The following is a 14,400-nucleotide window of genomic DNA, read 5'->3' as shown; positions in this document are numbered from 1 at the left end:
TAACACATAGTCTGAATGGTGTGAGAAAATGAAGAAAAATGTGGGTTTCAAGTGAAGACATCAGCTCAGCTACTCTATTTTTTGGAGCAACTTCACATAAAACAATGGATGATGTCATTTTCAATCATTGGCAACAATGTGTTCATATGACCTCAAATTGTTAAAGGCAGTGTATAAAATTCCCCAAAATTTCAGTCAGACTGGCACCTGTGCAAAGTTACCAGACCAGATAAAATGTTGCCAGTCCAGAATTTTCTAAATTAACAAACAAAAGTAATGAAAGGGTAAACATAAGAATAGTACGGTTTTATGTTATTTCTCTGCAAATAACAATAAACTGGGAGATCGTCAACTTAGTAACTTTAACTCCCAGCCATCGGGAGTGCAACTTTGCAAAACTGACCATCCATTAGCAAAATAGACCGTCTCAGACTGTCAGGCAGGCGGGTATTTTGAAAGACTGCTAAAGGCCACTTTGCAAACAATGAAAACAATTGAACATTTGTTATAATGCTCCATGAGGATTATTGAAAATAGACTGACCTGTATCCCTGATGTGTAGCATATCATACTAATACCTTTTCTCTATACAAATATATTATAGTGAATGTGTATCTCTTTTCATACCTTAAAATTTCAGTGTCATTATATTTGATAGATAAATAAGATTACAGTGGAAAACAGGTGAACCATTTCAAACAATATATTTCCGTTATATATCTGTTAAATTTACCTTTTCTCGTATAGACTTGTTATTGTCATAGATTTCATCATCTGGTCCATGTCTTGCAAATACTTTGACATCAATCAGATTTCCTTGGTATGCATTCGGTAGAATACCCACAGGCACTGAAGACTTGATAACCTTAAGATATGGAATACGTACTGCCCAGTCTAACCAGCTGGAAAAAAACATATTATAAAGGAGTTATACTGTGGTAAAGAAATATTTTGTCTAAATACTAAATATTTTTCACACATTTTTTACATCACATAATAGGTATGAGCTGAGCTGTAATCTAGCTACGACTTGCAGCTTATTGCACAGTAACAAAGTCATAATTTGGAATTGGTTTTCCCCACGTCAACTACATGTGTATGTAAAAATAAAAACAAACTTTGAAAAACTTGATCTTACACTGTTAAGGCAAGCATAACACTGATAATTCTTTATACAATTTCTGGAACCAAATGCATTTGACATTATTCCAAATACAACTTCACAGTTTGAAGTCATGAAACATTCAATGATAATAACTTTATTGTATGTAATAAGATTTCAGGGCAACTTCTTGCCCCTTCATTGCCTGATGAAGGGGCACCTAATGACAGAGCAGGAAGCAGCCCTGAAATGTTTACAAACAGTAAAGAAGTTGTTAACCATAAAATGTATCATGTCTTCATGTTCTAGCTGAGAGCTACAATGGGGTCTGACAAGATGAGAGCCACGATGGGGTCTGACAAGATGAGAGCTACAATGGGGTCTGACGAGATGAGAGCCTCGATGGGGTCCTACAGTCAAGACATGACCTTACATCGTCTCATATCTTGACTGACGCATATCGTGGCTCCTGGCTACATGTTCCTCCAACTTCTAAACGCCCATCAAAGACTTAATTCATAGTTGGTCAAGATTTAATTAAGATCCTTGTATTATTTTTTATATACTTTTATTACTCTGATTCAAGGTACTTGGACCAATGTAAGCTAATAATATCTACACATATCTCAATTTCAAGACATTTTGAAATCAGTTGCCATTGATAAAATGGGTCATTGTGCATCTGCAACATATTGTCAAAATGAAAAACATCAACAAGTTCGAGTCATCATTGCATTTAATTTCAATTAATATACAATGGGAAAATATTATATATTTCCAATTTTAACGACAAATAATTGCAAATGTGATGCCTGACAATGTCAGGCAGGTCAATATGGCAATATTGTACACTAACTGAAGCAAAGGTGGGCGGGGCTGTTTTGGCAGTCAACAGTTTCATTCAATTATCACGTACCTTGCTGCTTTTGAATTTTCCTTATCTATATCATATGAAACATCAAGGCACTTTAGATGTTCCGATACATCTTTGAAGAAACAATTGCCCTCTAGTTTTTGTAAAATTCCCGATTTCACATCGTCTGCTGCTATTGTTTCCTGTTTCATGGGCGCTGCCATATTACAGTGCCGCAGCAAATGTCACGTGACCAGTAATTGACAACAAACAAATGGACACCAATAAAACAAACGCCTTTTCAAGAATTCTCAACGCGGTTTTCCATTCGAATCACAAATCTTGTGGGAATTAATACCACGATCGAATCACAGTGAAAAATATATATTTCTTGGTCTGTTGAAGTAACTCGAGCCTTTGTTGACAAGGACCAGCACTGGGCGTTGATAAAGCTTCCCTGGTTACGCGAAGTGAACGCCCCAAGTAGCTTTAAATTTGGATCCACGCAAAATACATCCACTCAGTAACCTGTGCTATGTCAAAAACGTGTGTCGAGAGGAGATATTCGTCCAGCATGTGAGTGAGATCTTTCGTCACGTGTTGCAATCCAGTCTGCGCCGACGGCCGCCTGCGATACGTTTCCTGCTTGGATATACGCGGTCCACTTATCATTAGTGTATGGGGATGCTTACTATTGCCTTTATATAACTTCCTTGATAACAGGGAAACTCAACAAAGGACTTTGCTCACAACTGTCATGTCTCCAGTGTCTTTTTTGTATGTAAATGCATATAGTACTTTTGCACACACACACACAAAAATTAAATGTATTTTTTATTATAACACCTCCACTTCAATATAATGTCCCACAATATTTGTTTTTATATTCAACAGCGGGGTATTTCACACTCACAGATTTACCAAACTAACACGTGTTGAGTGTCGACAGGCATCATATGTGCTCACTCAAGCTGTTGTCTAAATGCGTTCTAAACGTCTTTGAAACTCGTATAATCAATATGCTCTCATGTCGATGCAGGCGGGCCATCAATTAATACACCAGGCTTTCGTCCACGGCCTATCAAGCTTGAACACGCCTCCTGTCTCAGAAAATCCATACTCTCTTTGTGTTTTTATTTACGCGTTATCTGCTAGTGTTACGTGATGCAAACAACCTCCAATTGTGTGTAGTACATCAGTTTCCGTTGTCAAGATAAACAAACGTCGCCCCACGTGAGAAAGCAAAGTGTTGTCATGTGCGCATTGTTAATTTCAGGTCACTGTCCGGGTGAATTTCATCACTAATTTGCTCTATGTTCTAAAAGCATCTAGATCTACATAGTTAGGAACCACGAATGACGATTTTGTCGAATTATTAACTTATTTCAGAGCCATAACCACGTCTCTGCATTTCCCTAACCACGTCTCTGCATTTCGAGGGAGGAGAATTGTTGGAAAGCAAAAGCATGTACCCCCCACCCTACCCCTCAAATATATATATATATAAATCAATATTGTAAATAAACTCACCTCCACTCACCCTAAACCCCACCCCACCCTAATGGAATTTTATCGAGAAGAACATTTCCCAGAAATCTTTGAAAAAAATTCATCATCCAAAACTGGCTCCCACAGGAGATATCGCTTGGGTGAGATCAAGCGTTGTCTACACTGTAGATATTGCTGCAATGAAATTGCATCACAATGCTTTGCAGACCACTGTGACGTCATTGGTTACCATGATGTCACAATCAAATGACGTTACTAATGGCTCTGATATCAAAAGACACTCGGGTGAGATTCTCAATATAATTATGCTTCAGACTGTTGAAAACAAAAGAAATTGTCTGCCACCAAAAAATATTCAGGCTGATAGTTTTAATTAAAAAAACATATCTGGTTTTGCGGCTGTAGCTGAAATAATATTGTTTATCAACGGACAGGTGTCCAAGGTTGCCGTGTGTTTATGTCCCTACTCAGCTACTGTCTCAATCACTATATATATATATGGCTTGTAAATTATTCAGCCTGAAACGGTAATCAAGAATACAATACTTGTTGCTAACCTATGATTATGGTTACTATGGGAACGACACACATCACCACACAAATACTTATACCTCGCAATCCATAACACATTCATATCACTGTTACCATAACAATTGAAGACCAAATATCATGCGTCGTCACATTCTGCGATATATAGTGTTACATCCTTGGGTAATGAGAACGTGACCATCAGACACGCCCAGTCAATACTGATGGAGAGAGATTAATTGATACCGCTCGTGCTATATAAGGTGTCAATAAATGATAGCCTTGTTGTTACGGTCCAAGTTAAACGGCACTGGAGACCAGCCACTCGGATTTGCCACTCGGAGTCGTAAAACTGTCCTACCAATAATTTAAGTGTATACAGAGGTTATAGATAAAGGTGAACCTTTAAACTGGTGTCCCACACAACCAGGCGTGTCATAACATGTATGTGTCGAACTGACTAACTGAACGGGTATTCGAACAAATTACGTAAAAAAAACAACTATAACATTATTCTGACCTTGTGTGTGTGTTTTATACTGAGTGGTACGTTCTCAATAATCAGAACGTACTTTTGGTACAGGATGTGGTAAACATTGCCATATTTGACGCATCAACGACAAAAAAAAGATGTCTAGTGCAATTCCCTGTTTTGACTTGTACATGTTACCGTGTTGTTTTCGGTGAAGAATAATGATTTGCCTTTGCATGTGTTTGTGACGGGGCCCAACGGTTGGTCAGGCAGCTTAGGCTCACGAACACCTGGTATCATCACTATTTGATGGTGATTCATAAACACATGACATGTTCGGAATCGTACATTGGACCCTTGATTCCATCAGAAATGTCTGATGATTATGGAAAGTGTTTTGACGCTTTTATTTTAAGCTACAAATAAGTTTGCGAATGTTGTTGGGCGCCGCAGTCGGTATATGATGCCAGCTATATCACGACATCCTTGAAATAATTGCTTCTTGAACAGTCAAACAGCTATAACTCAAGTGAACAGATTCCATGAGTTTGTTTGTAACGCCGCACTCGGCACTATTCCAGCTATATGACGGCGGTCTGTAAATAATCGAGTCTGGACTAGACAATCCAGTGATTGACCTCATGAGCATCGAGCCACGCAATTGGGATCGATGTAAGGCATCAACCAAGTCAGCGAGCCTGACCACCCGATCCTGTTAGTCGCCTCTTACGACAAGCATATTCGCCATTTACGTCAAGCATGGGTTGCTGAAGACCTATTCTATCCCGGATCTTCACGGGTCAGATTCCGTGAATAGAACAGGGAGTTAGCATATATGTCTCAAAGAACCTACACTTTCTTACTTTTTTAATAACCTTTACAGGGTGTCTTTATGAAATATACTAATTCATCATGTTTGTGTTTGTCTGCCTGAATGTCAATGACGTATAGAATAACCTACTCGAAACCCGCCATTACGGATTATCTGTCCCTCGTGAATGAATCCTGTAAGTCCCTCCCAGAAGGGACAGGATTAGCACCATTCACTCACTCGGGACAGATAATAAGATAAATAAGATAATCCGCCATTCCTCGTAACTCGTTGGTTATTCATTAAATAGTGCCCACAGGGGCAACGGTAACAGCTAGTGAAGTTATATTCAATAACGTTCACTGAGCATTATCGTTTGCTTTGGCTGATTGGCTATTCTGCTGTTTTGATTGTTTCCGAAGAAACCCATAGCAACGTGACGTCTTGAGTGGGCATTGTCGCAAATAATTGAAGATGACGTCATCCACTGTTAATGACGTCAAAGATGACTGTGTGACGCCGGTCTAACAAAATGATAATGTCTCAATTCGATATATCCGGAAACACACATTTTCTACATTTTCTTATTCGTTTCTCTGAAAAGAGACTACTGGTAATGAAAAGCTACTCGGAATTACAGGGACTTTCGGATTATCTCTCCGTCATAAAATAGGACGTAATTCCTCGTAGCTCGCGATTTTGTCTTAAAGAATAATATTTATCATCCAAAACTGGCTCCCACAGGAGATATCGCTTGGATGAGATCAAGCGATATCTACACTGTACACTGTAGATATCGCTGCATTGACATTACATCACAATGCTTTGCAGACCACTGTGACGTCACTGGTTACCATGACGTCACAATCAAATGACATCACTAATGGCTCTGCTGATGAAGCAGTTTGCAGTAATTTTTACACTGAAGACACTGCTAATTACTGTATACAAATTGAAAAAGTTGAAAGAATGATGTTGGATGATAAAAAAATCTCACCCTCGTGTCTTTTGATATCACATATATCTACACTCGTTGATAAAAAGGCAAAAATCCTCGGCAAGCCTCGGAATTTTTCCACTTTTATCAACTCGTGTTGATATATTTGATATCAAAAGACACTCGGGTGAGATTCTTTATATGTAATACCAGCTTCCCGCATTTAACATACTGATTCTAGGGGAAAGTTGTATGGTTTATATAAAACCTGCGTGTTTTCAAGGCACCTACAAATAGCCACTCAAGGCAATATCAACACTCGTTAAAACAATGTAGTAGTATACGTCTTGACCATGGGATGGGGGAAAACAAACATTCTGCCAAGAATTTCATGCAGATTCATATCCATATATTTTTATAAAGGTGTGTTGTTTTCTTTGCGGGAGCGGGTATGAACTCACATAATGGAACAGGTCAGCACCACCGAATTACGTGTTGATCCTTATCATATTTGTTGATGTGAACGAACCTGGGTGCCATTGTTCGATTCTATTACCATACACGATCTGGCACATATAAAGTGCTTTCCTGGGAATTTTAATAAAAAAGAATTTGCACGTGAAACTGATTAACCTTTACCCTTGTCCTAGTTCTTTGTTTTCTAGGAGGGAAATGTCATAGTTAATATAATTCTGTTCTTTATTCTGTAATTATTTAGATACCCCATCTCATGACTTTGGGGTGGCTGAACACAGGACTATCTGGATTGGATTGATGTCCCCAGTCATTGCACTTATAATAATAGGTGAGGTGAGGTGAGGTGAAATGGGGTTTAACGTCGCGTCCAAGATTATTGCACTTATATAGCGACGTGCATGCATGTGTATGTGTGTGTGTGGCTGCTTGTACTAGTCCAGACTGATGCTGATTTATAGTGCTAGCTTACTGAGATACCATGCCGCAGTATGCAACAACAATAATAATCCATTTGTATGGGGCTTTTTCATGCTGAAAAGCACACATTGAATATTTACCCAGTTCAATGGATCCATTTCACTCAATTATATTCTCAGCTCCCTGGGGAGTATACAATGCCAGCTGTCCGTGAAGCACTAAAAGGTTAATAGTCACCATTTTATCCTACTGGGGTACCCATTCACTGCTTGGTGAACAGCATTTATCATAACATAACCAGATATAACACACTGGATTATGAGGATGTTCCTGTTGGAAGACTAACTATATTCTAAATATCCCTTGGAATTGAGATACCTTTATCTGATTTTCATCTAAGTCTGGAGTGGTTACATTACTTGACCTGGTCCATCCTCCCCACAGCAGTGTTATTGCACATGCTATCAACCATTGTTCAGACTGTATGAATTTTAGCTGATTTACACACAACCTACCTTAATACCTCTCAAACGAGGCTTAAGAACAGCCAGTTCTTTCATATTACTATAGTTAATTGGCTATGACAGATAACCATAATAATATGAAAGAATTGAGTGTTTACCTTCTTTTGAGTAGTATAGATGCATGTATACAATTGAAACCATAAAAAAACTTTCAGTCATATTTTCCCAAGGCCTCCAAAATAGGCAAACAAAAATAAACACAAACTAAAGATTATTTTATTAAATTAAAACCCAGTAATATAAGGATACAGCCATGCTGTATGGCTGTAACATAAATGGTTGTTAATATCAGAAAATTCAGAGAATGTGAAAAAGTATGACTTGGAATATCCTTGAAAAATTATGACTTGTAATATCCTTGGTAAAGAAAAGAAAGCACTCATATAGCTATATGTTTTCCTGAAAGCCCTGAACACTTTTAGCTTATGTAATAATGGTTGATATGTTATATGGATTTGTAACATGTCAACAGAATGCAAGAGGTAGTGCAAGTGGTTTCTTTTAACAGCCTAGCAGGTCTGTTCAGGCAGTGACGAGAAAGAGGAAACTGATACATTTTAGGTTTCCAGTTACCATGGTAACTAATGTTTTCTCTGTTTTGAAAATCTAGGACATGCTGTTTTCATTTTCAAATTATTTATATTCTTGAAAATTCCAAAGAATCTATAAATTCTTATGCTGAGAAAACTTATTAACCCAGAAATCAAGATACTATTTCAAAGATCCAGCTCGGAGTACAGATGCTCGTATGGTCGTATTTCATTTTCAGTTTCTACATCCTATAGCCATTGATCACAATGGAAGTAGACAAATGACAACCATAAGTGAATAATGCAGGAACTGGTGCACATCAACATTCCCAAACAAGAACATATCTGCCTCAATATTAAAGAACTGAAGACACTCATTTTACTCTTATGTGCCCCTTTCCTCCAATCATATTGAGAGGATACATCTAACTACAAACTCTGTCACCAATAAAACAAAGAATCACTTTGCATGCCTACTGAACCGACTCATATGACAAGTTACATAATCTGAAGTTACTCTTCCCTACTGCATTAAAATCAGAAAAGGAAACCAAACTTAATAATGTATACATATAACCCACCTCAAACATTTTTCTTGCTTTTATATTAGAAAAAATAATAATATTTTATAAACCTGCATCTGGGCCAAATGCAATTAATCAAAACAGTAAATTATGAATACCCATACTGTTCTGAACCCTTACAAATATCAGAGTTCAGGATTAGAACATAAGACTAGCCTGCTAGTCCGGGGCTAATACAAATTCCTGCAGGCTAGTACAAATTTCCCAACTTCCCTATGGTTCTAACATTACAAGGGCATGTTATCTTCACCCAGGCTAGTAAAGCTTTTCAGTAAGTTCTAGCCCCTGAGAGTTCCAGGTTATGTGGACACATGTGACAAAAATCCATTGAAATAAACAGAAAGACATAAGAGATGCTAATTATGGCAATAGAACATTTTATTACTATGGAAGTGGTATTTACAATTCAATATTGACATTTCCTCCAAATGCAGATACATCATGCCTACTGGGCAGGGCAGTCTGTACACAATCAATCCTTAACGAACAAGCAGAATGAGGAGCTGGGAAGCTTCAAGCAAATAGATAACAGGGACTACTGTGTTGGCATATTGCAACAGGTCCCAACAACTCAATCTGTGTTTCACTGTAAACAATATAAAATCCATGAAAAATTTATACAGATGAAACAAAATGTTTTAACTGTCCCCAAACTTGAACCGACAAAATAGGCTTCTATTACTACTGTTGTCACCAATATGGGTCTGTATCTTGCTTGCTGCGCCACGCCAAGTATGAACTGAGGTTCAGCTGTCCCAAATTCTTCACAGTGGTGGTTGTGTGCAGCGAAATAATTTAACATGCCAATTGTCACTGCCTAAAAAGGACAGTGTCCTTTCGAAAAAAGTATTATCCTGTTTTGTTTCATTACAGTTGTTTTGTGTTCAACAATGCACTCCTCTGTGACACATTTATTCTCAACAAATATTCCCCGAGATATGTGTAACTTAAAATGTATATTAGCCAAGCACAATGGCATTTGCATTGGCTCCAAGAATCCTTTGTACATTGTAGTTCCATTGTGATCAGTTTGAGTAGTAACATATAGATATTTACAATGATGAGTTACTTCCAAGGTCGGGCTTGTTATTTCTTGCTGTTTTGAACGGGGAGGTAAAGTTTGAATTCTGCTGGTAATTCATCCTCGGAATACAGTCTGTCAGAGAAGTACACTCGACGAATACGGCAGTTGGCATGGATCTGAAAACACAAGTATAAACATATAATAGCTACTCTCAACACATAAGTAACATCTATCGGAAAGCAGTTATCTTGGTAATAATTCATTCACACTAAACTCATCTTATCTCACAGTTCGATATTAAATGTGGTAGTCAAGGTGTCTTTGTCATATTATTGTTTAATAATGTTAAAAGTTAAAGATTTAGGGGCTCTCAGATTCAAATACTATAGGAGAATCTTCCCATGTTACCTAAAACATGAAGGGAAAGAACTGAATTTCAGATCACAGGGAAATGATATTGCTGTAATGGTTGATATATGACGTATGTGAATTACTTACTTGTACTCTAAGAGTTTCAATGTAGTTCGTTCCATAGGCTCTCCTGGTGAAGTCTGACAAGTTGAACTGGATCTGGTTCCAGCCATCATCCAATCTCATGGGCATCGTGCAGATGAAGGGTTTCACCCTTGTGGTGCTTTGGTAATTGCTAGCCCTGAAGCGCCTCCTTACATTCTTGTCATCTAATACCTGAATAGCACAAAAAGGAAGACTTAGTTGACTGAAATACATCTCAATAATTTGCATAAATATTAATATTACCTTTGTGTTATTCTTAATTAATTATAATCGTTTCATATAATGACAAATTGTTTTCCATTTTCATAACATTTGATAAAAAAACCAATATGATTCATTACCTGAACTTCAAATGTAAAATATTTCTTCAAGTTCTTGATGATCATCACTAAGAAAGGAAGCTTGATACCCAGGGTCTTCTTTGGGTCTGCTGGACAGGTGATGTAGGTTGTACTGTAGGGAGAGAGAGAAAACAGAAATATTATAGATATCACATATGAACATCTTCACCACTTACTATATTTTTTGTGGTTTTATCGGATCAATACTTTATCTGAAGACTAGTGTGATACTTGTGTTGCCAATTTTGAGTCTCAATGGATATTTTATGACGTTTCTTTCATTAGATAAAGCGCATACGAACGTAAGAGTTATCCGCCCTTCCCATGTGGCACCGGTACAAAGGACATAATTATTTCCGCTTTCCGAAAAAACAACTCACCTGACATTTGTCCCAACAATTTCTAAGACTAGTGACTGGATGTCGTTGTCTGTGATACGCTTGATATGCCCATTTCGGACCTGAAATATAATAACACATGTATTAGTTGGCGAAATAGGTCAGTGAACAATCCAAAATGGCGGACAACTTGATGTGTATTGAAATGAAACAATTTTAAAATATCATAGCAACCGTCCTTTTAATCTAAAATAATCACTCCATATTAATTACATAGCTATCTGTTAACACTGCTACTCATAAATATTGATAAATAACGACATAAAAAGACTGTGGTAAGGGAAAACGATCCTATGAAAACAGAGTTTGAGATGAACCAAAATATTGATGCTAGAAATGTAAGTCTTCATGATCACATAAGGTTAAAAGCAGTCGAGGCGTTGGACAAAACCATAAAGAATACCAAACAAGACACGTATAATAAAAAAACAGAAGTAGCAGTTAACTGACAGGCGTAGACCGACTGCATAGAACTGAGCGAGTCACAAATCAACGCTAATATAATAAAATGGTAGGTATAAAATGTAAAATAAATCCACCTAACGCCTGTATATATCGTATAATTGTTGTATAAATAGTTGTCATTTCACAAATGTTCACATAGACTGAGAAATCGACTAGCTTCCCGGTTGCTATCCATCTGTATCCATGGGAAAACTGTTTCGCACATTTAGTGGTTTGCTCACCTTTTTGTCCCATATTTGTAGAGGCTTGCTTCCAATACTATAAAGTATGGATAAGAATCCACTTTGAAATGTGTTCTTGAACATTTCGACTGATGCTAAGGGACTTTACAGGAGAATATCTACCGAACTTCTTGCTCCTAGCCCTTATATGCCACTTCTCTCTTGATCACCAAGTTGTCAAGTGAAGGATCCGTTGTGTGGTGTGTGTCTAAGTGTAGTTGTCAAGGGACAAATCCCTGCGTAATATTACTGCGCGTTGCTAAGGAAGCACAACGATCGCTTTAATCGTGAATAACGATTCAATATATATTTGCTTTATTACATCAACTATGGATGAATATGTTACGTAATTCCTGCTAATAAAAAGATGTAAAAAGGTATTTTATATAATGTTCTTAGAAACTAGTTGACGCTCTACTTTGTATGTCAGGCATAGTGTATTTCCGGTTGTGACGCGTACCGTTTGTTGTCATTCGCGTATGACCTCTGACCGTGGTTGCTGCGGTAATATGGGAAGTTCTTTGAGGTCGTCAGCGTAGCTTTCATTCATTCATATACTATCAAACATGGAGATGGCACGAGATAGTAGTAAAATTTTATTTACACACGCATGTGAATGTAACATCTGAATGGAATTAAGACATCTATATGACTAACATGGGATGTACAAATAAGATGAACAATAAACCTATAGAATATTTATATGCACATTTTTAGCATACATTTTGATTGTAAAAATATGAAACACATTTATCGAAAGGTTATTACAAATACAGATGTGCTCTTTTATTCTAGTGTCGTCTTAAACGAAGTTTTCCCACTTTTTGTATCATTAGAGGAATGACTACTTTTATGAATGTATGTTAAATACAAACTATTATTGTAAATGCTTCAATATATTATGTTTTAATAATTCATGTGAATAAATGTAGCGTGACATAGACTATCTCGTACATGTAAATTTAATGCATATTCTAGTTCACTTGGATATTAACAACAACGTGGTGTATTAGTGGTCGGGATGCGACCGTTCATCGCTATAACAACTATTTTCGTAGGTAATTAAACCGACATAATCTCCCGATTACCGTTTTGTTTACTTGTCATATTTAAGCTTTGGTCTCGATTGCCAGGCTTACGGACATTAATCAGCCTGTCTTAGAAACGGGCGGCCGCCGTGAAAAGTTCTAAGGTATTAGTAACTAGGGATTACCTAATTAAAACAGAACTCGCCTCATATGCGCCTATGTCCTCGAGGGAACGCGTGCTACGAGTGTGTGGACGATACTTTTGTTTGTAAACATTTAAATGAAGGTGAGAAACTGACGACACCTAACCAAATGGATACATAATGTAGAAACGCTGCTTGGTACATTGTGCTGTCGAAGGTGGAGTATATTTGATAAATAAAAGAAAACGTTTCCGTAAACATAACACTTAGTTAGGATGTACAGTAAACTATGGTTATAAGGAACTCAAATGGACCACTAGTTTTAGTTAGTTATAACCGCAGTTCGTTATAAGCATATATACAACATCTATACAGCAAATGGCCGGGACCAAAAATTAAGTTCGTAATATCCGTCAGCGTGTTCGTTATAAACGTATTTTACTGTAATATGTTTCGGAAGAAGGAAAAAAGACTGATTCAAGTCGACAACGTGTCAGCCAGCGTGAATGTAGTGCGACTCCATCACCTGCTTTACTACATCTACTACAGCGGTTCCGAGGGTGGAAACTGGACTTTTATAGTCAGTTACCTCTCTTGCCTCGGGAAGATGCACTGCGGCGGCGTCAGGAAGTTTCCAAAGTTGTAGGGTGGGGCTCAGATTTGGCAGTGTATATATCATTGTGGGCGGAAAATGCACTTCCAGGTGTATATATAATTGGAAGTGGAAATGGAGGTCTACCGCTAATCAAGGGTCGAGTATCTTCGCTAAACTATTGGATTATGAAGCAGAAACATAAGGCCAAATGTTAGCGACATCGGTGTTGATGTGAAAAAGAAAGTGTCTACCCGACCACCAACTTCATATGCATAATTCTACATGTTTCCTCTGTAATATCGGGATGCATACAGGTTTTTGTTGTTGTTGATGTTTGTTTATTTTGTTTTTGTTTTTGTTTTTGTTTTTGTTGTGTGTGTATGTGACTTAACCTTTGAAAGTTTTTGTCACATAAATCGTGATCAGACTGTTGTGTGAGATCAACAAACTGCTTGAATGTTGATTGATGAAGAGTTAAAGCTGCATGATAAAAGAAACACTTGTTCCTGTTAAATATTTTCCCCGAATGCGTTCCTTCTCAACATACATGAATATGAAACTATTTAAGAATTGTTTGGGTATATGTACATTTCGCTAATGTTCTGAAAACACTTTAAAAAATGTAAAAAACGGGAAGTTAAACGAACAAATGCGGTTATTTCAGGAAATTGCGTTTACTTATGCAAAATGTATGTATGTATGTATGTATGTATGTATGTATGTATGTATGTATGTATGTATGTATGTATGTATGAATGTATGTCTTCCCGAGGCATGCGTGTCCACTAGCCTTTATCAGTCAACAAATGTAGGCCATCCAGCCATATCTCACATAATGCGTTGTGTTAGTACATAAGAATTCAAGTATTGCTCACAACTATGTCCCTATAAATAATCAATACACACAGTCCATAACACCTATATC

At 37.3% G+C, this 14,400-nt stretch overlaps 2 protein-coding genes across 2 annotated transcripts in view; both read right to left on the bottom strand.

Moving 5' to 3' along the window:
• LOC124113039 overlaps window positions 1–2,589 on the bottom strand; it is a 46,546-nt gene extending 43,957 nt beyond the window's left edge. Inside the window, exons 1-2 of the mRNA XM_048398793.1 lie at window positions 2,019–2,589; window positions 734–902 (exon numbers count right to left, since the gene is read on the bottom strand). Of these exons, the coding sequence (XP_048254750.1) occupies window positions 734–902; window positions 2,019–2,179 (330 nt within the window). The 5' untranslated portion in view covers window positions 2,180–2,589. The remainder of the gene's footprint in view (window positions 1–733; window positions 903–2,018) is intronic.
• A 6,512-nt stretch (window positions 2,590–9,101) lies between these two features.
• On the bottom strand, window positions 9,102–11,930 carry LOC124113036 (cilia- and flagella-associated protein 20). Its single transcript, XM_046473281.2, has 5 exons — window positions 11,710–11,930; window positions 11,006–11,085; window positions 10,626–10,737; window positions 10,267–10,455; window positions 9,102–9,944 (listed from the first exon to the last, which is right to left on the bottom strand). The coding sequence occupies exons 1-5, from the start codon at window positions 11,791–11,793 to the stop codon at window positions 9,831–9,833; spliced, it is 579 nt and encodes a 192-aa protein (XP_046329237.1). The 5' UTR covers window positions 11,794–11,930; the 3' UTR covers window positions 9,102–9,830.
• Between the last annotated feature and the right edge of the window lie 2,470 nt (window positions 11,931–14,400).

Source organism: Haliotis rufescens, unplaced genomic scaffold, assembly GCF_023055435.1.
Source record: "Haliotis rufescens isolate VD_foot unplaced genomic scaffold, xgHalRufe1.0.p SCAF_19, whole genome shotgun sequence".
Classification (NCBI taxonomy): domain Eukaryota; kingdom Metazoa; phylum Mollusca; class Gastropoda; order Lepetellida; family Haliotidae; genus Haliotis; species Haliotis rufescens.
This window is presented reverse-complemented; position numbering and strand designations above follow the sequence as displayed.